Source organism: Saccoglossus kowalevskii, chromosome 20, assembly GCF_978046115.1.
Source record: "Saccoglossus kowalevskii chromosome 20, keSacKowa6.1, whole genome shotgun sequence".
NCBI classification, from domain to species: Eukaryota; Metazoa; Hemichordata; class Enteropneusta; family Harrimaniidae; genus Saccoglossus; species Saccoglossus kowalevskii.
In genome coordinates, this window is record NC_140660.1 from 12,524,988 (window position 1) to 12,551,246 (window position 26,259).

Genomic DNA, 26,259 nt, shown 5'->3' on the forward strand with positions numbered 1-26,259 from the left:
TGCGCAGATTTATCCACACGTTGTTACAATAGCAATACTGAGACTGTCACATTGCAGCTAACATGTTATTTATATGTTACAGAAAAGAGAAGGTACAAACAAAAACAACCCTGCAACAAGGATAATTGCCTTGAAAAGTACTACAATGAACACGACCTTGAAGATCATAAGCTGAAAAAACATGTTAACTTTAAATCAAGGGGGAAAAACATGGAAAGAATTAATCAGTGGAACCAGAAAATGTGCGGCCAGAGTGTTATGTCAGATGAATTCTCCGAAACTAGTGATAAAGCATCTTCTGCCAGACGTCGTCCTAGAAAATCGCTTACACCTAGGAAGACAATCCATAGCTCAACTCCAATTGATACAGTGGCCAATGAGAAGAAACAATCAGATCAATTGCTAGTCACTCAAGAAGATCAATCAAGTCACCCTTTAGACAAAGATATCCCAACTATTCAAACCAATAAACAAGATGATGTTATTTCTAAACCTGAACAAAATCAGATGATACAACGGACAATCAAGAACCATTCACAACAGGACCTCAACATTAAGTTGAATGACGAACCAATTAATACTGCAAATGTTGCCATAACAATAGTACCAAAAGACAATACAACGCAGAAACAGACAGATATATCTTCACATGGTGATAATTCAAATCAAAATACCCGAAAAGTAGAAGGGTCAAACAATAAAGCAAATAAAAATAGACAAATTGGAGCAGTGCAGCGTCGGGGAAAAGATATGAAAGTTCTTAAGAAGCATAGAAAAAATATGACATCCAAAAAGAAGCGACAAAACAACGCAACCAGGACCATTAACAGGCCGGAAGATAGTGAGATTTCCAAAAGGAGTTATACGTCACATACTTCTCACAATAGAAGGGCTGTAAGTAAAATTGCTGGATTGGAACCAAAAACAAGGAGTGAACGGAATACATTTAAACTCACAGATGGGAGTACTCAGAAGAAAACAAGAATTGAGATGGCTAAACACTCTGCACACGACATTTCTTACAAGTGTATGAAATGTAAGAAGATATTCAAGTCTCGGCAAAATCTAAAAGAGCATGCTGTTGTGCACTCTGGGATTGCAACATTTGCATGTGAATACTGTGATAAGGCATACAAAAGGAGAAAAGACATGTACCACCACATTAGAAATATGCACCCCCATGTAAGTGTTGTACTGAGAGGGCGACATTGTGAAATACTTGATAGAAATACGGAATCTACAAAAGCATCTGCAGAGAAAGAATGTAAAACAGAACAGGTGGAGGATGTCCAAAAGCCAGCAGAGCAAGATGAAGGTGGAACACACACTGATATTCAATCATATAATATAAATTTGGTTGAAAGTCAGGCGATGTTAGAAAATATGAATACTTGTGGTACAAGTGGTGATGTAGTGTTGACACAAGGACATTTTTCTGAAAAATTAAATGATTATGAAGAAACAATGGAGCAAATGACAAATCCACCAAAAAGAGAACACTGCAATGAGCGTCAGTTAAATGTCAGTGATGACAGTGTGAAAGGTGGAGATCAAAATATAAATGGCACTTCATTTAAATTAAAGTCTGGCAGTTCAACGCATATACAAAGATATGTATCACAACAACAGAAGGATTTATCATCACCTAACATAGAAATTGGAAAAATCAGTGGTCATGCACAGATCACTGATCCGCAGAATAAGAATGTTATGCATCATGTATTGGGACTTAAATCTGCATGGCCAACCCTAGACGGTGATCCACATGTCAAGAACATCCAAATGAAATTGAGCTTGAATGAAAATGATTGGATGTCGGGACAGGAATCAAGTAACGAGTTAACTGCAACTAGCCAGGACAATATTAGAATTCAACAAAGTACAGATGAATTGCATGAGAAAATTGATCAAACAAAGACTCAAGATAAAGTGTACAGCGCAGAGACTCGATGTATAGACAGTGATGGGCTTGATCATTGTATTAAGACATTTAACAATACTTCAACAAAAAATACTATCATGGCCAATAAAGTAAACAACCATGCAGAAGAAGGTAGTATTTCGGATAAAGAAAACAACACGTCACTTAGAAGTGATGATATTGATACCCAACCCCATGTAGTCACTGTTACATGTGACAACAATGCCAATGGCGGAGAACTTTCAATAAGAGACAATACTGTATACAACGAAACTATAGAACACCAAAAAGACAAATGTGACCATCTGGGAGAAACTAAACTTGAGTCATCATTTCAACACGTTCAAGGTAGTAGGGAAAGTGTTACAGATGAGCCAGGAAGACCTTCTGAAGGGAATACTCAACAAACCATGCATGAATGTATGATTGCGTCAACAACAAAAACTGAGAAACACAATGCGATCGCCTTGGTAGCTGTTGACTGTAACTCTGCAACTGGTAGTGTAGACTCGAATTACATTGAAGTGATTGGTAAAAGAAAAGGAACAGATAATATTGGAAGACAAAAAAAGAAGATGAAAAGAGAAACAATTGCTGATATCACGATAGGTACACCACCAAGTTTGTTTCCACAGACCATGGGAACATCTTGCAAAGGTTTGATGGTCGGTGGTAAAAGAGAGGCGACATCAGATTGTGGAATTCAACTTGACAGCGATGATAACCAAATCACTCAAACTGATTCAGATATTGGGTCTCGCAATGAACTATCAAAGGTCACAGAAGGCATCGCACAAGAATCACTCACTACCAGAAATGGAATAAATGATGCAAACATGTCAAATACTATCGCAACTGATGTTGAGAAGATTATTGAACATTCAGCATGTATTGAATCTAATACAATTAACAAAAATGGTGACTTTGAAGACCATTGTCAAATAAAACAGGAGTCTTATTCTCATGGTGTTGCACAGAAGACTAAAAAGGAACAAGTGTTCCCGTGCAATGAATGCAAAAAAACATACACAGAGAGGAGGAATTTGACAAGACATATCAAAGACCATCACACAAATCAGGAAACATTCGTATGTGCCAAGTGCAGCAAAGTATTTAAGACGAGACAGAATCTTAGAGAACATGCCAACAGAGTTCACAAAGCAGTGGCAGTGTGGCACCAATGTAAATACTGTGATAAAAAGTATAAACAAAGAAAAGACTTGAACTTTCACGTCAGAAAGAAACATTGACAACGATTTGGTGGCAAAATTGCAATATACAGTCAGTCATTTGTAAATATGGGTTGTATATTGAATTCATTTTTACCTAGTGATAGAAAGATTTATACTGAATTGTTTTTGATTTAGGTTAACAGTACTTGTTTGTAGAGATTCATAAATATTAGAAAGTTTATAAATGAGTTGATAAGTTTGAGTAAAGAGTACAATGCTCAAGTCATTACAAAATTATAATTTCCAGGAAAAGGCAGACAAGGAACCTTAAATGCACTTTAGCTGTGAATGGGTTTTCATGGTTTGATTTTTTGTTGAAAAATCACAATAAGCCACATGCATCAATCAGAAACAATTGTCTTCTAAACAAAAATGTAGATTTTGTGTATTTACTTATATTGAGGAAAACTGTTCATCATTCAATTAAAGTTGCAGGGTCGTCACCTGCGCACGCATGGGAATTGAGTCCTAAGCGATGATAACACGCGCTAAAAACCATAAAGGGTCATGGGTAGACGTTGGTTTGTAAACAATGACACACTATGGCCATCTGACGCATGGGCAGGTGACTACTCCCCCGCTTTAAAATAGGCGTTTACCTGTATTGAGGCACAATTATCTTCCATTGATCAATACAAAAAAAAGATTTTTTTAATTGTCCTATAATTATGCAAAATTGTCATGCATCACAATGGTTTCAGGGGTCTTCATTTGTAATTACTTAAAAATATATTTATAAATTCATATTTGAAAGTGAGATTTTACTCATTATTGTGGTAGATTCTTCTTTGTACTATTCCCTACAAGTAAAGCAGGTAACGCTCTGACCATTTAAAAAGTATTTTATTCAATAATTTTCTTTTCAGCAATTTGGATTTACAATGGATTACAAATTACAAAATGTTCAATATTTACAATACCAAAAAATTATAAAAATTAAAAAAAATAGAAAGCACAAAAAAGTGAAAAGAAAAAATGCAGCCAAGGGGTCTTGGAGGCCCACCAAACTATGTGAAGAAACGCACTGTTTTCGATCGCTATTTCGATTTTATAAATCGCTGTTGGAAAATCACTATAAACCACATTCACAGGAAATCAGAGTTTTTTTTAAATAGTGTTTTTGTGTCTTTTATTTACCTATATCTAGAAACTGTAATTCATTAATCAAGAAAACTAGAGTTAAATTTTTGTTCCTAACCTGTATTTAGCCCAATTTTAATTCATTACTAAAAAAATAGCATTAACGTTTTATTATTATTTCTATACATTTAGGCAAAACTGTCATTCATTACAATAGGTTACCCAAGGATGTTTTAATGGTATTTATAAATATTTCTAAAATCATGTGAGGTTGTTGGATAAACTCGGGCCATTTTGACATTTTATTACAAAAGGAGAACCCTATAATGCACGTTGTAGCTGTGAATGAGTGGGGGGGTGGGGTAAAACTGCTATTTTGATTTTCTGAACATTTGCTCAAAATCACAATGGCGACATGCTATGAAAAGCTGAAATCTTTGGTTTGAAACAAAATATTGTATTATGACTTTTTATATTTAACTTCATTATTCAAGAAAACGACTTTTTACATGTAGTACGCGAGGCACAATTGTCATTCATTATTCAGAAAAACCCTTTAAAGGTTGATTTGTGTTTATTTTCTATATATTCAGTCGTACATTATAATGGTTTTAATCCTTTGAGTGCCAACATTTAATTTTGTCACCATTCACCTACATAATTTTTCATATTTGTTCCAAAATGTTTATCAAAAACTCGTAGCCAATAGGAAATTGTCAGTTTGGTTAAACATTATCAAAATATTTCTCAAAAAATGGGCAATGTAATCCTTTTGGTAAGAAAGAAATATGGGTGCTTAAAGGGTTAAAGTGACAGTGATTATTTGAAGGTATACATAAATTCAAATTAGAAAGCGAGTTTTCATTCATTATTGAATTTGTATGTAACCCTTCTCAATGTGACAAGCAGGCAAGACTCAGGTCAATTCAAAATTATATTGGGAGCTCAAATATGCTGTAGCTTTGAATGGAAGAATAATTCACAAAAGCTTTGATTTGTTGAAAATAAATTACATAATGGAAAACTTGTCTTTATTCTTTTTTTTTTAAGTTTTCAGCTATGCTCTCATTGAAAATAACAAAGCAGAGCTATTTATATTACTATTTGTCCATCGTCTGGCCTATCTAGTGATGGCTCTTTATGGAGTGTATGACCAATCCAAGTCGATTTTCTTATCCTCAGCTGATTTGTGGAAGGTATCTTGTTTGTTCTCATAGCTTTTGGTTACTAATCAATATTCCTAGGGTTTCTTTAAGCAAGAGTTTGTATAGGCTTGAGTTGTGCTGCATTATGAAGTTGTCTTCCATGTCAAACATTTAACAAAACTGATTTCATATTTGTGTTGAAAATCTTGGTCCTTGTCTCGTGGGATTCATGTGCAGGTTTCAAAATTAACAGTAGCTTAAGACACACAGGCTACCAAATCTTGTCCTGGGCCTACCATTTTTCTACCTATTAGTAGTTCACCCGGACTACTTAAAAAAATTTTAAAATATTATTGCTTTGAAATAAAGCATTTAGTCAATGGATGTCCTACACAAATTGAGCAAAATAACATTTTTTTTTTTTTAAATTTATTTTTCTATCTCCGTGACTCTTTCCCGGTGAACCCGCAAGTGAATCACCAGGGTGAATCTGAATCCCATTATACACGACATTTAGAATTCTAGGGAATTTCCTCGCAAACTTGTTTGCATGTTAGTATACTTAGGAATGGGTTCTTAGATATTACTCTATATGCATTTAGAGACTATTAAAAAAACATGTTTGAGCAAACATCCCCCATACCCTTCTGACTACCCACCCCGAACATCATGAAACATTGGTTTGAATTAGCTAATGTAGATATTGATGGGAAACAATTGGGGGGTGAGCATGTTGCTCACTGGGCCAGATAAGACCCTGTCAACAATCATAAACAGGAAAGTCATTTAAAATATGGTATGGAAATGTGTATACTGATATAATGAAACAAAGGTGGATAGGATACACGTGTACGAGAAAAGATCCCGAAAATTCATGCTGCTTCAAACCAGTCTAAATCTCCGCCCTATTTTTATCAGTATGTTCCTATTTTTCCAAGTATCTGAGCTTGGCTACTTCCAACCAATCAGAATTTGTAATTGGTCAAACTCTTCTAATAAAGCATGACATTGGAGTAAGTCCGTGTATGATGGAGATACTTTCAAACAGGTTTGCGCCGCTGATTCAAGCCCACTTTTACGACCGATCTTTTTACCCATAATTGTAAGATGATGATGCACTTAAGCATTATGTAAATGAGGTAAATAATATGCAGGTAATTTATAATATTGCCCATATAATATGCAGGTAATTTATATTATTATACATCTGTCACCGCAACGCCAAGTTACAGCGTGCCGTAATTTTGCGGTATTTTACGGGGTATTTTCATACTACCATATTAGGAAATGCAAATTCCAAATATGGAATGATTACGCGCGTAAGCGTCCTCTACTAATAAAAACAAACATGGCTGCCACCAGGATTTGACCGGACTCCACACAAATAAGTTCGCTGATTCTGTTCTAAACTTTTTGGATTTCGGCATTCCCATGATGTATCATTGGAAGGAAAAGATGTATAATAATAAGGTTATTACGAAGATATCTCAAAGTATGCACGAAGACAGTACAGCGGCAGTATCGACCGACGCGATATCTTCGTAATAACCTTATAGTATTGCCCATTTACCTCCTATGGATAACCAAGAGGAATGATTGTACATTTTGTCATTGAGTTATAGCACCATCAGTCACTTTCTGTGCGAAAATGGGGGGTGTGATTTCTTGCGCAATTTATTCACCGGTTTCAATGCAATATGATGAGCTATCAAATGTTTATGTGGCAGTATTAACCCCCACTCACCCAAGCCAACGAATTTGCCCCAGATCGCACAAGTTTCCCCGAGAGAAGAGCAGAAATCGAAACTGGTCAATTCTGTGAGAATAGACACATGCTATGCATTCCAAGGACCTGTGTATGATATGTTACGATATTCTATTTTTGCTGTAATACAAATGTATTTTGATAATGCCCAGTTAGCTAGTGAGGCTTGCCCAGCTGCGGAAATAGAATAGACAGCATGTATTGTCATTGCTAATTAATATTCTTTTGTTCGTGCTTGTGCAAGACGAACGTGAACACCGATTAGTCAGTTGTCACCCAGCTCTCGACCAGTGCAGTTCAGCTGCGGTGCAGTGTCGACATGGGAGCCAACGTATGTCTCAAGATAATGCCTGTCCAATTCAGCATGTGGGACTGATAGGTGCAAGACAGCGTGCTGTGGTTCTGCGGGATATTGGTGGCCGGATTCGCGGGAGACTATCTCGTATTCCCGTTCGTAACAAATAGGGGAGATGAATACCCACAAAATGATAGTTATGGGACACATATCAAACACACACTACCATGACGATGAATGCAGATCATGGGGGAAGATATCACAGTGATGATATGCCAAATAGTAGGCATGACACATGCATGTTAGCATGGGACCCATATCAAACGCACACTGTTGTGACCACTGGAGTCAAGGACTGCACTGAACACGCTATGAAAACATGTAGATAATAGGAGAAACATTTAATTCATTGTCCCACAAAATTATAAAACGTATTGGCAGTAGTGAATTATTGTAGAATTCTATACAATTACATAAATTTACTCTCGTAAGAAGAAGTAGCAATAACCCAGACTATATCTGTTGTTTATGTTCCATCTGTATCACTATCTACAAAGCAGTGTCCAAATTAATTTTGGTGATCAGCAAAACTAATAGACCTTGATTCTAATGCTCCATCTGTATCACTATCTACAAAGCAGTGTCCAAATTAACTTTGGTGATCAGCAAAACTAATAGACCCTGATTCTAAATGGTTGCAGGGATCTCTTGAGCATATTGCAATTTGTTTTTGCTCCTAAAACAGCGTTTCAATTCCTGACGTCATCGCGCTATCTGTTAAAAAATACTATGATTACATAGATAAGTGAAACAGTGGAGATAATGACAGAACAGAACCCCATTCGAGAGTAAAATCAAGTATCATGGCCTTCTTACACACAACCAGATCTCTGTGGCCATTTGTGAATGTTCATTCAAGATATTAATTTAAAGCGGGAGGGTCATCACCTGCGCACGCGTGGGAATTGAGTCCCAAGCAATGATAACTCATGCTAAAAACGCAAAGGCTCATGGGTAGACGCTTGTTTGTAAAGAATGACACATAATGGCCATCTGACGCATGCGCAGGTGACTCCTGCCCCGCTTTAAGGTCAAAACTATATATGTAATTGGTATCGACATATAAAAGTACATGTATTTGGCAGCAAAAATTCTTGTTGAATACAAAATTTTGTTTCTACAGCAAATTTTCTGGTGAATACAATCATGTGTGAAAATTAATTTCGATCCAAATGGTTAACCTTTTGACCATCAATTTCACCATCCACAGTTAGTTTTGTTCATATCTCTTCTAAATAAAATGTTACAAAACTTTGTTCATCAAAAACTAGTTGTCACATTTTATTTGCTTGGTTTGGTTCAAAATTGCGTTTGTATTCAGTGAACAAATTTATCTCAATTTGAGTGGTGAAAAAAATTGGCTCTCAATGGTTTAATAAGGCCTAGTATTTTAAGCAATTTTTAATTTCCAGTGAGAGAGGTCATAAAGGCAGAAACAAGGGAGTCACAAAATTGTATAGAATTATTAGCAAATTTACAAACAGAAAGTGTTCACTATGGCAGCCCTGTTTTTAGCCAATTGGTACAATTATATACAATTTCTAAGCTTGCTCTATATTCATAAGTTAGACAAATCTAATCAGGAAATGATAACAATCTTTATTAGACCTTATACACATCGTATACAAGTCAAAAAGCTGTAATAGCGTACTCAAATGTTGAAAATCAAGACAAGCCAACATCAAGGCAGCCATTTTGACATTTGTGGGAGGTAAGTTGGTTCTGGGCCATTTCATATTCAGAATGAGGCTAGCTGTTCATTGTACCAGTTTTGTATTCAATAGAATCCTGGGTTTTTAGTTGCAATTTTATACTAAAAGAATTATTCTTATTTTGAATTGTTAAGCTTTTAGAGGTCATAGCGACCATGGGTAATTTATTAATTCCCGCAGAATATTCAGTAACACACTCACAAAATGTGACAGTACATTATTGACAATGTTTACATTCATTTTGCTAACATGCTTCTAATCATGTAATTTAAGATTCCACCGTGTTTGAAGTAGGTCAGTTCAACGTCTGTATCAAAACGTACCACAGCTTTGAATGTATTACCATTATCCAGCTAAAAAATAAAGACAAAAATCATTGGCTTAAGTTTACAGAGGATCACACCAGCAGTGCGCCCCCGAAGTCAATATGACACACCAATGACATGCAAAGATTGGTTATGACGCAGCATGTTCCAATTCACTCGTCATTAGATAAACAAAAAATCATATATTGATAGCAAGCATAACAAGCTCTAAAGGCCATTTTGACATCAGAATGAGGCTAGTATGTCCTGGTGGCCATTTTGACATCAGAATGAGGCTAGTGTGTCCTGGAGGATATTTTGAAATCAGAATGAGGCTAGTTTGTTCTGGTGGACATTTTGAAATCAGATAGAGGCTAGTGTGTCCTGGTGGCCATTTTAAAATCAGATTGAGGCTAGTATGTCCTGGTGGCCATTTTGAAATCAGAAAGAGGCTAGTGTAACCAGGTGGACATTTTGAAACCACAATGAGGCTCGTACGTCCTGGTGGCCATTTTGAGATCAGAAAGAGGCTAGTGTGCCCTGGTGGACATTTTGAAATCAGAATGAGGCTAGTGTAACCAGGTGGACATTTTGAAATCAGAATGAGGCTAGTGTGTCCTGGTGGAAAGTTTGAAAACACAATGAGGCTCGTACGTCCTGGTGGCCATTTTGAGATCAGAAAGAGGCTAGTGTGTCCTGGTGGACATTTTGAAATCAGAATGAGGCTAGTGTAACCAGGAGGACATTTTGAAATCAGAATGAGGCTAGTATGTCCTGGTGGACATTTTGAAATCAGAATGAGGCTAGTATGTCCTGGTGGACATTTTGAAATCAGAATGAGGCTAGTATGTCCTGGTGGCCATTTTGAAATCAGAATGAGGCTAGTATGTCCTGGTGGACATTTTGAAACCACAATGAGGCTAGTGTGGCCTGGTGGACATTTTGAAATCAGAATGAGGCTAGTGTGTCCTGGTAGAAATTTTGAAATCAGAATAAGGCTAGTGTGCCCTGGTGGACATTTTGAAATCAGAATGAGGCTAGTGTGTCCTGGAAGATATTTTGAAATCAGAATGAGGCTAGTATGTCTTGGTGAACATTTTGAAACCACAATGAGGCTAGTATGTCCTGGTGGCCATTTTGAAATCAGAAAGAGGCTAGTATGTCCTGGTGGCCATTTTGAAATCAGAAAGAGGCTAGTGTCTCTGGTGGACATTTTGAAATCAAAAAGAGGCTAGTTTTTCTGGTGGCCATTTTGAAATCAGATAGAGGCTAGTGTGTCTGGTGGCCATTTTGAAATCAGAAAGAGGCTAGTGTAACCAGGAGGTGGTCATTTTGAAATCAGAATGAGGCTAGTGTGTTCTGGTGAGCACTTTAAAATCAGAATGAGGCTAGTATGTCCTGGTGGTCATTTTGAAATCAGAATGAGACTAGTATGTCCTGGTGGCCATTTTGTAATCAGAATGAGGCTAGTATGTCCTGGTGGCCATTTTGTAATCAGAATGAGGCTAGTATGTTCTGGTGGCCATTTTGAAATCAGATTAAGGCCAGTGTAACCAGGTAGCCATTTTGAAATCTATTTTAAAATCAAAATTAAGCTTGGAGGTCCCAATAGCCATTAAGTAAAATTAAGCTAGTACGTATTACAATAAGACAAACCTTGACATCCACAAGTTGTTTAGTTTTGATACCATCAGATATGTCAATACTATACAGTTCTTTACCAGTTAAACCAAGACTATCTGCAGTTTGTCCTTCAACAAACTGTAATGGTATAATGCCCATACCAACCAAATTACTACGATGAATACGTTCATATGACTCGGCAATCACAGCCTTAATACCCTACGAAAAAAAAATTAAAATATAGATACCAATGATAAGATCAGAAACTTGATTACTAAGGGTAGTCATACTTGAAAAATTGTCATTCCAACAACTGAATAACGCAGTTGCCTTAACAGAATGAGGCTAGTCTTAGTCTGTCTTGGAAACAATTTTGAACCCAGAATGGGGCTAGTCTGCCCTGGAAACCATTTTAAACCCAGAATAGGGCTAGTCTGTTCTGGAAAACATTTTAAACCCAGAATAGGGCTAGTCTGTTCTGGAAACCATTTTAAACCCAGAATGGGGCTAGTCTGTTCTGGAAACCATTTTAAACCCAGAATGGGGCTAGTCTGCCCTGGAAACCATTTTAAACCCAGAATAGGGCTAGTCTGCCCTGGAAACCATTTTAAACCCAGAATGGGGCTAGTCTGTTCTGGAAACCATTTTAAACCCAGAATAGGGCTAGTCTGTTCTGGAAACCATTTTAAACCCAGAATAGGGCTAGTCTACCCTGGAAACCATTTTGAACTCAGAATAGGGCTAGTCTGTTCTGGAAACCATTTTAAACCCAGAATGGGGCTAGTCTGTTCTGGAAACCATTTTAAACCCAGAATGGGGCTAGTCTGTTCTGGAAACCATTTTAAACCCAGAATGGGGCTAGTCTGCCCTGGAAACCATTTTAAACCCTGAATAGGGCTAGTCTGTTCTGGAAACCATTTTAAACCCAGAATAGGGCTAGTCTGCCCTGGAAACCATTTTGAACTCAGAATAGGGCTAGTCTGTTCTGGAAACCATTTTAAACCCAGAATGGGGCTAGTCTGTTCTGGAAACCATTTTAAACCCAGAATGGGGCTAGTCTGTTCTGGAAACCATTTTAAACCCAGAATGGGGCTAGTCTGCCCTAGAAACCATTTTAAACCCAGAATAGGGCTAGTCTGCCCTGGAAACCATTTTAAACCCAGAATAGGGCTAGTCTGCCCTGGAAACCATTTTAAACCCAGAATAGGGCTAGTCTGTTCTGGAAACCATTTTAAACCCAGAATAGGGCTAGGCTGTTCTGGAAACCATTTTAAACGCAGAATAGGGCTAGTCTGTTCTGGAAACCATTTTAAACCCAGAATAGGGCTAGTCTGTTCTGGAAACCATTTTAAATGCAGAATAGGGCTAGTCTGTTCTGTTCTGGAAACCATTTTAAACCCAGAATAGGGCTAGTCTGCCCTGGAAACCATTTTAAACCCTGAATAGGGCTAGTCTGTTCTGGAAACCATTTTAAACCCAGAATAGGGCTAGTCTGTTCTGGAAACCATTTTAAACCCAGAATAGGGCTAGTCTGCCCTGGAAACCATTTTAAACCTAGAATGGGGCTAGTCTGTTCTGGAAACCATTTTAAACCCAGAATAGGGCTAGCCTGTTCTGGAAACCATTTTAAACCCAGAATAGGGCTAGTCTGTTCTGGAAACCATTTTAAACCCAGAATAGGGCTAGTCTGCCCTGGAAACCATTTTGAACCCAGAATAGGGCTAGTCTGCCCTGGAAACCATTTTAAACGCAGAATAGGGCTAGTCTGTTCTGGAAACAATTTTAAACGCAGAATAGGGCTAGTCTGCCCTGGAAACCATTTTAAACCCAGAATAGGGCTAGTCTGTTCTGGAAACCATTTTAAACGCAGAATAGGGCTAGTCTGCCCTGGAAACCATTTTAAACCCAGAATAGGGCTAGTCTGTTCTGGAAACCATTTTAAACCCAGAATAGGGCTAGTCTGTTCTGGAAACCATTTTAAACCCAGAATGGGGCTAGTCTGCCCTGGAAACCATTTTAAACCCAGAATAGGGCTAGTCTGTTCTGGAAACCATTTTAAACCCAGAATAGGGCTAGTCTGTTCTGGAAACCATTTTAAACGCAGAATAGGGCTAGTCTGTTCTGGAAACCATTTTAAACCCAGAATGGGGCTAGTCTGCCCTGGAAACCATTTTAAACCCAGAATAGGGCTAGTCTGTTCTGGAAACCATTTTAAACCCAGAATGGGGCTAGTCTGCCCTGGAAACCATTTTAAACCCAGAATAGGGCTAGTCTGTTCTGGAAACCATTTTAAACCCAGAATAGGGCTAGTCTGTTCTGGAAACCATTTTAAACGCAGAATAGGGCTAGTCTGTTCTGGAAACCATTTTGAACCCAGAATGGTGCAAGTCTGTCCTGGAAACTATTTTAAACCCAGAATAGGGCTAGTCTGTTCTGGAAACCATTTTAAACCCAGAATGGGGCTAGTCTGCCCTGGAAACCATTTTAAACCCAGAATAGGGCTAGTCTGTTCTGGAAACCATTTTAAACCCAGAATAGGGCTAGTCTGTTCTGGAAACCATTTTAAACGCAGAATAGGGCTAGTCTGTTCTGGAAACCATTTTAAACCCAGAATGGTGCAAGTCTGTCCTGGAAACTATTTTGAATCCCGGAATGGCGCTAATCTGCCCTGAAAACAATTTTAAACCAGAAATGTCATAGAAAATAGTTTACCTGTAGGAATGGTCCTTTAGCTGCCCAATCCCTTGACGAGCCAGATCCATAGTCTTTACCAGCAATAATTATGAGAGGAACAGATTCTGCACGGTAACGTTCAGCAGCATCAAAAATATCCATCTACATCAAAAAAACAATTTGTATAAAAGCAATTTATATGTAAGGTTCCACAACATAAGACATCATTGTCTATTTGAGCATTATCAATTATATGTGAAGGTAATTGCACCAGTTGCTATAAGCTGCCAGTGTGCATCACAGGCTCCAGTCAATATTTACACATGGCTGCCAGTGTGTATCACAGGCTCCAGCATGTATGTATGGGGGTCTAAAAAACTAACTCTGCGACGCAATTGTGCGACTCGCCAAATGTCGATTATTGCACTCTGCGACAGGATCGCAGTGTCACTCTGCGAAAAGCACGATTCCTATTGGTTGGTGGGTCGAACAGCGCGAATCCCAATGGTCGATGTTCACTGCATGACTTATAAAAAATTAAGTTTTAAACGGTACGGTAAAAAAAAGTGTGTAAACACTATGTACCGGCGACATGCCGCACTGTTCGGTGATCGGCAAGCACATGGAAGACAAATTGTGGGACCAAACAAATGACACATGGTTTACGGTGATTGGACACATCACACCGCTGGCTAGAAAAATTAAATAGTGTAACGTGCACGTTGGTCTTGGCTGCCTATTTACGGTGTAATGTTATCGCCATCTTGGAGTTGTAAGGCTTCGTCCTGACGACTATGCTCATTAGCATAGGCGGCAGCTTCAAAGCGAGTGGAACGCGAAGTACTTTTCACGCGTTCTGCAACGAATGTTGTACGTCAGCTTTGACTTTGTTGAGTGCATCAGGGAAAATAATTTGCATGCAGTGAAAAAAAAAATCATTCACGATGTGCAACGTTTTGCCATGACAGCAGTTGTTTGCAATCGTCTCCCTTCGTTTAGATCATAAACGAACGCCAAACTTGTGCTCTACGATCGATTAGCTGGTATTTTAACCAGAAATGAAATACGTTGTAACAGTTGTGAAAAGTAAACAAAAACTGAGTTGGTTTGTGGTATGAATGGAATTATTTTTGTATCATAATTTTCGAAGTCAGTATTACTGAAAATTATGGTTTATTTTTTTTAAATGAACGCCAAATTTCGGTGGTCCATATTCAATTGATCTTAATGTAGCGGGAAGGGATTTTTTTTGTCTTGATTTTTCAATAGTTTATAAAATGGTTACTTTGTACCTTGATTCATCATCCCAGCTTTTCGAAATTTCTGAAAGACCAGTGCTCAAACGCTAACACTACTACAGTTTCGTTAATATTTGTATAATGTTTATAACATGTATATGTATACTACCGGTAATACTCTGTTGTTGACGATTCTGATAGAACGGGTGACAAGCTTCCTGTCGCAAACAATGCATATTAGTCTAACGTCCATTGTCAGCATTATTATCAGTCAAGACTTCGTCTGAGAAATCGTTTTATTTTCTAAGTCTATATTCTATTTTAATAACACCATCTTACCATGGAGGTAAAAAGAGACTAACGCAATAACGATGTAAAGAAAGAAAGAAAGAAAGAAAAGACGCCAATGACAAGACGAGGCAAAGAAAAATCTGCAATCAGGGTCATATTTACTAATTTAGACTTACCTACAGCCTGTTGTGATTCCGATATAAAATTACAGGACTTTTGCGTTCACCCCTCGTTTACCCAATTTATATTTATTTTTCAAGAATTTTTCATCTAGGTCATATTATGACCAACCTCGCGAGTGGTTCGAATGGGGCGATTAGGCTGAAATATTATTCGCATCAACGCGAAAGAGATTCAACTACTTAACTGATGACGACACAGATACGTGAGACCCTAGAGGGTCGGTGATCAGACGAGGGAGTACAGGAAATCTGTTTCTCGTCGACATCGGCCAAATAAACAAAGCCATCGTTTCCGTTTATGCAGAGAGCGTGCACTCATCTAATTTTAGTGTTGACACTGCCGTTTTAGTTTTCTATCTTCAGCAGTAGTTTCAGTCCATTCACATAGCTTTACGTTTTTGTTCTCTTAATATTCTTAATAAAACGATATTGATTGCCTAGAAACAGTTTGACCCGCTACACGTTTTATTTGGGAATTCAAAGTGATGAATATAGTCATAACAAATTATACTTGCTAATGAAAAAAAATAACGTAACATAGTGTGAAACCATAGACCTTCTTAGAGGGTCTATGGTGAAACGTACTTCGCGCTCTACTCGCTTTAAAGCTGCCGCCTATGCTAATGAGCAATGTTGCGGACGAAGCCTTACAACTGCAAGATGGCGTTAATGTTACCAGCTCCCTGATGTTACACCATAATAAGGCATCCAACACCTACGTGCATGTGTTTTGTAACCCCTTTCACCCCCTCCGGGGGATGTTATATATGTTAATTAATCAATGTTAAATACTTGCTGATTACCGAAACGCGCGGCATGTCGTCGGTAAATACTTGTTTACCGTAGTTCGCGAGCAGCAGGCGAAATAACCATTTAAAACTAAACATTTCTATAAGGCATGCTGTGTACCCTTACATCGATCGACCATCGAGATTCGCGCTTTTCGACCAACCAACCAATGGGAATCGTGCTCTTCGCAGAGTGACACTGCGATCCTGTCGCAGAGTGCAATAATCGACATTCGGCGAGTCGCACAATCGCGTCTCAGAGTTAGTTTTTTGACCCCCATACATACCTCGCTCCAGTCAATATTTACACAGAGCTGCCGGTGTGCATCATAGGCTCCAGAGCTGCCAGTGTGCATCACAGGCTCCAGTCAATATTTACACATGGCTGCCAGGGTGCATCACAGGCTTCAGTGAATATTTACACATGGCTGCCAGGGTGCATCACAGGCTCCAGTCAATATTTACACATGGCTGCCAGTGTGCATCACAGGCTCCGGTCAATATTCACACATGGCTGCCAGTGTGCATCACAGGCTTCAGTCAATATTTACACATGGCTGCCAGGGTGCATCACAGGCTCCAGTCAATATTTACACATGGCTGACAGTGTGCATCACAGGCTCCAGTCAATATTTACACAGAGCTGCCAGTGTGCATCACAGGCTACAGTCAATATTTACACAGAGCTGCCAGTGTGCATCACAGACTCCAGTCAATACTTACAGAGCTGCCAGTGTGCATCACAGGCTCCAGTCAATATTAACACATGGCTGCCAGCCAAGGTGCATCACAGGCTTCAGTCAATATTTACACAGAGCTGTCAGTGTGCATCACAGGCTCCAGTCAATATTTACACATGGCTGTCAGTGTGCATCACAGGCTCCAGTCAATATTTACACAGAGCTGCCAGTGTGCATCACAGGCTCCATTCAATATTCACACAGAGCTGCCAGTGTGCATCACAGGCTCCAGTCAATATGTACACATGGCTGCCAGTGTGCATCACAGGCTCCAGTCAATATGTACACAGAGCTGCCAATGTGCATCACAGGCTCCAGTCAATATTTACACAGAGCTGCCAGTGTGCATCACAGACTCCGGTCAATATTTACACAGAGCTGCCAGTGTGCATCACAGGCTACAGTCAATATTTACACATGGCTGTCAGTGTGCATCACAGGCTCCAGTCAATATTTACACAGAGCTGCCAAGGTGCATCACAGGCTTCAGTCAATATGTACACATGGCTGCCAGTGTGCATCACAGGCTCCAGTCAATATGTACACAGAGCTGCCAATGTGCATCACAGGCTCCAGTCAATATGTACACAGAGCTGCCAATGTGCATCACAGGCTCCAGTCAATATTTACACAGAGCTGCCAGTGTGCATCACAGACTCCGGTCAATATTTACACAGAGCTGCCAGTGTGCATCACAGGCTACAGTCAATATTTACACATGGCTGTCAGTGTGCATCACAGGCTCCAGTCAATATTTACACAGAGCTGCCAAGGTGCATCACAGGCTTCAGTCAATATGTACACATGGCTGCAAGTGTGCATCACAGGCTCCAGTCAATATGTACACAGAGCTGCCAATGTGCATCACAGGCTCCAGTCAATATTTACACAGAGCTGCCAGTGTGCATCACAGACTCCGGTCAATATTTACACAGAGCTGCCAGTGTGCATCACAGGCTCCAGTCAATATGTACACAGAGCTGCCAATGTGCATCACAGGCTCCAGTCAATATTTACACAGAGCTGCCAGTGTGCATCACAGACTCCGGTCAATATTTACACAGAGCTGCCAGTGTGCATCACAGGCTACAGTCAATATTTACACATAGCTGTCAGTGTGCATCACAGGCTCCAGTCAATATTTACACAGAGCTGCCAAGGTGCATCACAGGCTTCAGTCAATGAGTACACATGGCTGCCAGTGTGCATCACAGGCTACAGTCAATATTTACACATGGCTGTCAGTGTGCATCACAGGCTCCAGTCAATATTTACCTACGGCTGCCAGTGTGCATCACAGGCTCCAGTCAATATTTACATATGGCTGCCAGTGTACATCACAGGCTCCAGTCAATATTTACACAGAGCTGCCAGTGTGCATCACAGGCTCCAGTCAATATTTACACAGAGCTGCCAGTGTGCATCACAGACTCCGGTCAATATTTACACAGAGCTGCCAGTGTGCATTACGGGCTCCAGTCAATATTTACACATGGCTGCCAATGTGCATTACAGGCTCCAGTCAATATTTACGCATGGCTGCCAGTGTGCATCACAGGCTCCAGTCAATATTTACACAGAGCTGCCAGTGTGCATCACAGACTCCGGTCAATATTTACACAGAGCTGCCAGTGTGCATTACAGGCTCCAGTCAATATTTACACATGGCTGCCAATGTGCATCACAGGCTCCAGTCAATATTTACACATGGCTGCCAATGTCCATCACAGGCTCCAGTCAATGTGTACACATGGCTGCCAGTGTGCATCACAGACTCCGGTCAATATTTACACAGAGCTGCCAGTGTGCATTACAGGCTCCAGTCAATATTTACACATGGATGCCAGTGTGCATTGCAGGCTCCAGTCAATATTTACACAGAGCTGCCAGTGTGCATCACAGACTCCGGTCAATATTTACACAGAGCTGCCAGTGTGCATTACAGGCTCCAGTCAATATTTACACGTGGCTGCCAGTGTGCATCACAGGCTCCAGTCAATGTGTACACATGGCTGCCAGTGTGCATCACAGGCTCCAGTCAATATTTACACATGGCTGCCAGTGTGCATCACAGGCTCCAGTCAATATTTACACACAGCTGCCAGTGTGCATCACAGGCTCCAGTCAATATTTACACATGGCTGTCTGTGTGCATCACAGGCTCCAGTCAATATTTACGCATGGCTGCCAGTGTGCATCACAGGCTCCAGTCAATATTTACACGTGGCTGCCAGTGTGCATCACAGGCTCCAGTCAATATTTACACACAGCTGCCAGTGTGCATCACAGGCTCCAGTCAATATTTACACATGGCTGCCAGTGTGCATCACAGGGTCCAGTCAATATTTACACATGGCTGCCAGTGTGCATCACAGGGTCCAGTGAATATTTACACATGGCTGCCAGTGAGCATCACAGCTTTCAGTCAATATTTACACATGGCTGCCAGTGTGCATCACAGGCTCCAGTCAATATTTACACATATCTGCCAGTGTGCATCACAGGCTCCAGTCAATATTTACACTGAGCTGCCAGTGTGCATCACAGGCTCCAGTCAATATTTACACATGGCTGCCAGTGTGCATTACAGGCTCCAGTCGATATTTACACAGAGCTGCCAGTGTGCATCACAGGCTCCAGTCAATATTTACAACACAGAGCTGTCAGTGTGCATCACAGGCTCCAGTGAATATTTACACATGGCTGCCAGTGTGCATCACAGGCTCCAGTCAATATTTACACATGGCTGCCAATGTGCTTCATAGGCTCCAATCAAAATGTACACTTGGCTGCCAGTGTGCATCACAGGCTCCAGTCAATATTTACACATGGCTGCCAGTGTGCATCACAGGCTCCAGTCAATATTCACACATAGCTGCCAGTGTGCATCACAGGCTCCAGTCATTATTTACACATGGCTGCCAGTGTGCATCACAGGCTCCAGTCAATAATTACACAGAGCTGCCAGTGTGCATCACAGACTCCAGTCAATACTTACAGAGCTGCCAGTGTGCATCACAGACTCCAGTCAATATTTACACAGAGCTGCCAGTGTGCATCACAGGCTCCAGTCAATATGTACACATGGCTGCCAGTGTGCATCACAGGCTCCAGTCAATATTTACACATGGCTGCCAGTGTGCATCACAGGCTCCAGTCAATATTCACACAGAGCTGCCAGTGTGCATCACAGGCTCCAGTCAATAATTACACAGAGCTGCCAGTGTGCATCACAGACTCCAGTCAATATTTACACAGAGCTGCCAGTGTGCATCACAGGCTCCAGTCAATATGTACACATGGCTGCCAGTGTGCATCACAGGCTCCAGTCAATATTTACACATGGCTGCCAGTGTGCATCACAGGCTCCAGTCAATATTTACACATGGCTGCCAGTGTGCATCACAGACTCCAGTCAATATTCACACAGAGCTGCCAGTGTGCATCACAGGCTCCAGTCAATAATTACACAGAGCTGCCAGTGTGCATCACAGACTCCAGTCAATATTTACACAGAGCTGCCAGTGTGCATCACAGGCTCCAGTCAATATGTACATATGGCTGCCAGTGTGCATCACAGGCTCCAGTCAATATTTACACATGGCTGCCAGTGTGCATCATAGGCTTCAGTCAATATTTACACATATCTGCCAGTGTGCATCATAGGCTCCAGTCAATATTTACACAGAGCTGCCAGTGTGCATCACAGGCTCCAGTCAATATTTACACATGGCTGCCAGTGTGCATAACAGACTCCAGTCAATATTCACACAGAGCTGCCAGTGTGCATCACAGGCTCCAGTCAATATTTACACATGGCTGCCAGTGTGCATAACAGACTCCAGTCAATATTCACACAGAGCTGCCAGTGTGCATCACAGGCTCCAGTCAATATTTACACATGGCTGCCAGTGTGCATCACAGGCTCCAGTCAATATGTACACATGGCTGTCAGTGTGCATTACAGGCTCCAGTCAATATTTACACATGGCTGCCAGTGTGCATCACAGGCTCCAGTCAATATTTACACAGAGCTGCCAGTGTGCATCACAGGCTCCAGTCAATATTTACACATGGCTGCCAGTGTGCATTACAGGCTCCAGTCAATATTTACACATGGCTGCCAGTGTGCATCACAGGCTCCAGTCAATATTTACACATGGCTGCCAGTGTGCATCACAGACTCCAGTCAATATTTACATATGGCTGCCAGTGTGCATCACAGGCTCCAGTCAATATTTACATATGGCTGTGATAGTGCATCACAGGCTCCAGTCAATATTTACCTACGGCTGTCAGTGTGCATCATAGGCTCCAGTCAATATTTACACATGGCTGCCAGTGTGCATCACTGGCTTCAGTCAATATTTACACATGGCTGCTAGTGTGCATTACAGGCTTCAGTCAATATTTACACATGGCTGCCAATGTGCTTCATAGGCTCCAATCAAAATGTACACATGGCTGCCAGTGTGCATCACAGGCTCCAATCAATATGTACACATGGCTGCCAGTGTGCATCACAGACTCCAGTCAATATTTACATATGGCTGCCAGTGTGCATCACAGGCTCCAGTCAATATTTACATATGGCTGTGATAGTGCATCACAGGCTCCAGTCAATATTTACCTACGGCTGTCATTGTGCATCATAGGCTCCAGTCAATATTTACACATGGCTGCCAGTGTGCATCACTGGCTTCAGTCAATATTTACACATGGCTGCTAGTGTGCATTACAGGCTTCAGTCAATATTTACACATGGCTGCCAATGTGCTTCATAGGCTCCAATCAAAATGTACACATGGCTGCCAGTGTGCATCACAGGCTCCAGTCAATATTTACACAGAGCTGCCAGTGTGCATCACAGGCTCCAGTCAATATGTACACATGGCTGCCAGTGTGCATCACAGGCTCCAGTAAATATTTACACATGACTGCCAGTGTGCATCACAGGCTCCAGTCAATATTTACACATGGCTGCCAATGTGCTTCATAGGCTCCAATCAAAATGTACACATGGCTGCCAGTGTGCATCACAGACTCCAGTCAATATTTACACAGAGCTGCCAGTGTGCATCACAGGCTCCAGTCAATATTTACACAGAGCTGCCAGTGTGCATCACAGGCTCCAGTAAATATTTACACATGTATGCCAGTGTGCATCACAGGCTCCAATCAATATGTACATATGGCTGCCAGTGTGCATCACAGGCTCCAGTCAATATGTACACATGGCTGCCAGTGTGCATCACAGGCTCCAGTCAATATTTACACATGGCTGCCAGTGTGCATCACAGGCTCCAGTCAATATTTACACATGGCTGCCAGTGTGCATCACAGGCTCCAGTCAATATTTACACATGGCTGCCAGTGTGCATCACAGGCTCCAGTAAATATTTACACATGGCTGCCAGTATGCATCACAGGCTCCAGTAAATATTTACACATGGCTGCCAGTGTGCATCACAGGCTCCAGTCAATATTTACACTTGGCTGCCAGTGTGCATCACAGGCTCCAGTCAATATTTACACATGGCTGCCAGTGTGCATCACAGGCTCCAGTCAATATTTACACATGGCTGCCAGTGTGCATCACAGGCTCCAGTCAATATTTACACATGGCTGCCAGTGTGCATCACAGGCTCCAGTCAATATGTACACATGGCTGCCAGTATGCATCACAGGCTCCAGTCAATATTTACACATGGCTGCCAGTATGCATCACAGGCTCCAGTAAATATTTACACATGTATGCCAGTGTGCATCACAGGCTCCAATCAATATTTACACATGGCTGCCGGTGTGCATCACAGGCTACAGTCAATATTTACACATGGCTGCCAGTGTACATCACAGGCTCCAGTAAATATTTACACATGTATGCCAGTGTGCATCACAGGCTCCAGTAAATATTTACACATGGCTGCCAGTGTGCATCACAGGCTCCAGTCAATATGTACACATGGCTGCCAGTGTGCATCACAGGCTACAGCCAATATTTACAGAGAGCTGCCAGTGTGCATCACAGGCTACAGCCAATATTTACACAGAGCTGCCAGTGTGCATCACAGGCTCCAGTCAATATTTACACATGGCTGCCAGTGTGCATCACAGGCTCCAGTCAATATTTACACATGGCTGCCAGTGTACATCACAGGCTCCAGTAAATATTTACACATGTATGCCAGTGTGCATCACAGGCTCCAGTCAATATTTACAACACAGAGCTGTCGGTGTGCATCACAGGCTCCAGTCAATATTTACAGACCTGCCAGTGTGCATCGCAGGCTCCAGTTAATATTTACACATGGCTGCCAGTGTGCATTACAGGCTCCAGTCAATACTTACACAGAGCTGCCAGTGTGCATCACAGGCTCCAGTGAATATTTACACATGGCTGCCAGTGTGCATCACAGGTTTCAGTCAATATTTACACATGGCTGCCAGTGTGCATCACAGGCTCCAGTCAATATTTACACATGGCTGCCAGTGTGCATCACAGGCTCCAGTCAATATTTACATATGGCTGCCGGTGTGCATCACAGGCTCCAGTCAATATTTACACATGGCTGCCAGTGTGCATCACAGGCTCCAGTCAATATTTACATATGGCTGCCAGTATGCATTACAGGCTTCAGTCAATATTTACACATGACTGCCAGGGTGCATCACAGGCTCTAGTCAATATTTACACATGGCTGCTAGTGTGCATCACAGGCTCCAGTCAATATTTACACATGGCTGCCAGTGTGCATCACAGGCTCCAGTCAATATTTACACATGGCTGCTAGTGTGCATCACAGGCCCCAGTCAATATTTACATATGGCTGCCAGTGTGCATCACAGGCTCCAGTCAATATTTACACATGGCTGCCAGTGTGCATCACAGGCTCCAGTCAATATTTACACATGGCTGCCAGTGTGCATCACAGGCTCCAGTCAATATTTACACATGGCTGCCAGTGTGCATCACAGGCTCCAGTCAATATTTACACATGGCTGCCAGTGTGCATCACAGGCTCCAGTCAATATTTACACATGGCTGCCAGTGTGCATCACAGGCTCCAGTCAATATTTACACATGGCTGCCAGTGTGCATCACAGGCTCCAGTCAATATTTACACATGGCTGCCAGTGTGCATCACAGGCTCCAGTCAATATTTACACATGGCTGCCTGTGTGCATCACAGGCTCCAGTCAAAATTTACACATGGCAGCCAGTGTGCATCACAGGCTCCAGTCAATATTTACACATGGCTGCCAGTGTGCATCACAGGCTCCAGTCAATATTTACACATGGCTGCCAGTGTGCATCACAGGCTCCAGTCAATATTTACACATATCTGCCAGTGTGCATCACAGGCTCCAGTCAATATGTACACATGGCTGTCAGTGTGCATCACAGGCTCCAATCAATATTTGCATATGGCTGCCAGTGTGCATCACAGGCTCCAGTCAATATTTACATTCGGCTGCGATAGTGCATCACAGGCTCCAGTCAATATTTATCTACGGCTGGCAGAGTGCATCACAGGCTTCAGTCAATATTTACACATGGCTGCCAGTGTGCATCACAGACTCCAGTCAATATTTACACATGGCTGCCAGTGTGCATCACAGACTCCAGTCAATATTTACACAGAGCTGCCAGTGTGCATCACAGGCTCCAGTCAATATTTACACATATCTGCCAGTGTGCATCACAGGCTCCAGTCAATATGTACACATGGCTGTCAGTGTGCATCACAGGCTCCAATCAATATTTGCATATGGCTGCCAGTGTGCATCACAGGCTCCAGTCAATATTTACATTTGGCTGCGATAGTGCATCACAGGCTCCAGTCAATATTTATCTACGGCTGGCAGAGTGCATCACAGGCTTCAGTCAATATTTACACATGGCTGCCAGTGTGCATCACAGACTCCAGTCAATATTTACACATGGCTGCCAGTGTGCATCACAGACTCCAGTCAATATTTACACAGAGCTGTCAGTGTGCATCACAGGCTCCAGTCAATATTTACACATGGCTGCCAGTGTGCATCACAGACTCCAGTCAATATTTACACAGAGCTGCCAGTGTGCATCACAGGCTCCAGTCAATATGTACACATGGCTGTCAGTGTGCATCACAGGCTCCAATCAATATTTGCATATGGCTGCCAGTGTGCATCACAGGCTCCAGTCAATATTTACATTCGGCTGCGATAGTGCATCACAGGCTCCAGTCAATATTTATCTACGGCTGGCAGAGTGCATCACAGGCTTCAGTCAATATTTACACATGGCTGTCAGTGTGCATCACAGGCTACAGTCAATATTTACACAGAGCTGCCAGTGTGCATCACAGGCTCCAGTCAATATTTACATATGGCTGCGATCGTGCATCACAGGCTCCAGTCAATATTTACCTATGGCTAGCAGAGTGCATCGCAGGCTTCAGTCAATATTTACACATGGTTTGTCAGTGTGCATCACAGGCTACAGCCAATATTTACACAGAGCTGCCAGTGTGCATCACAGGCTCCAGTCAATATTTACATATGGCTGCCAGTGTGCATCACAGGCTCCAGTCAATATTTACATATGGCTGTGATAGTGCATCACAGGCTCCAGTCAATATTTACCTACGGCTGTCAGTGTGCATCATAGGCTCCAGTCAATATTTACACATGGCTGCCAGTGTGCATCACTGGCTTCAGTCAATATTTACACATGGCTGCTAGTGTGCATTACAGGCTTCAGTCAATATTTACACATGGCTGCCAATGTGCTTCATAGGCTCCAATCAATATGTACACATGGCTGCCAATGTGCATCACAGGCTCCAGTCAATATTTACACAGAGCTGCCAGTGTGCATCACAGGCTCCAGTCAATATTTACACCTAGCTGCCAGTGTGCATCACAGGCTCCAGTCAATATTTACACATGGCTGCCAGTGTGCATAACAGACTCCAGTCAATATTTACACAGAGCTGCCAGTGTGCATCACAGGCTCCAGTCAATATTTACACATGGCTGCCAGTGTGCATCACAGGCTCCAATCAATATGTACACATGGCTGCCAGTGTGCATCACATGCTCCAGTCAATATTTACACAGAGCTGCCAGTGTGCATCACAGGCTCCAGTCAATATTTACACATGGCTGCCAGTGTGCATCACAGACTCCAGTCAATATTTACACAGAGCTGCCAGTGTGCA

The 26,259-nt window shown here is 41.5% G+C and overlaps 3 protein-coding genes and 1 long non-coding RNA gene across 4 annotated transcripts in view; 2 read left to right on the top strand and 2 right to left on the bottom strand.

Moving 5' to 3' along the window:
* The window catches only part of LOC102809324 (uncharacterized), a 49,049-nt gene extending 43,792 nt beyond the window's left edge, over positions 1 to 5,257 (top strand). Inside the window, exon 28 of the mRNA XM_085494682.1 lies at positions 83 to 5,257. Within this exon, the coding sequence (XP_085350808.1) occupies positions 83 to 3,171 (3,089 nt within the window). The 3' untranslated portion in view covers positions 3,172 to 5,257. The remainder of the gene's footprint in view (positions 1 to 82) is intronic.
* The window catches only part of LOC102804368 (sulfotransferase 1B1-like), a 100,927-nt gene that overhangs the window by 66,235 nt on the left and 8,433 nt on the right, over positions 1 to 26,259 (top strand). The gene's annotated exons all lie outside the window — the stretch shown is intronic.
* On the bottom strand, positions 7,819 to 8,824 carry LOC144362683 (uncharacterized). Its single transcript, XR_013422606.2, has 2 exons — positions 8,119 to 8,824; positions 7,819 to 8,037 (listed from the first exon to the last, which is right to left on the bottom strand). It is a non-coding gene; the product is annotated as an uncharacterized LOC144362683 (long non-coding RNA).
* LOC146730007 (cytoplasmic aconitate hydratase-like) lies at positions 9,078 to 16,666 on the bottom strand. The gene is made up of 4 exons (XM_085494683.1): positions 16,598 to 16,666; positions 13,851 to 13,973; positions 11,172 to 11,357; positions 9,078 to 9,563 (listed from the first exon to the last, which is right to left on the bottom strand). The coding sequence occupies exons 1-4, from the start codon at positions 16,664 to 16,666 to the stop codon at positions 9,447 to 9,449; spliced, it is 495 nt and encodes a 164-aa protein (XP_085350809.1). The 3' UTR covers positions 9,078 to 9,446.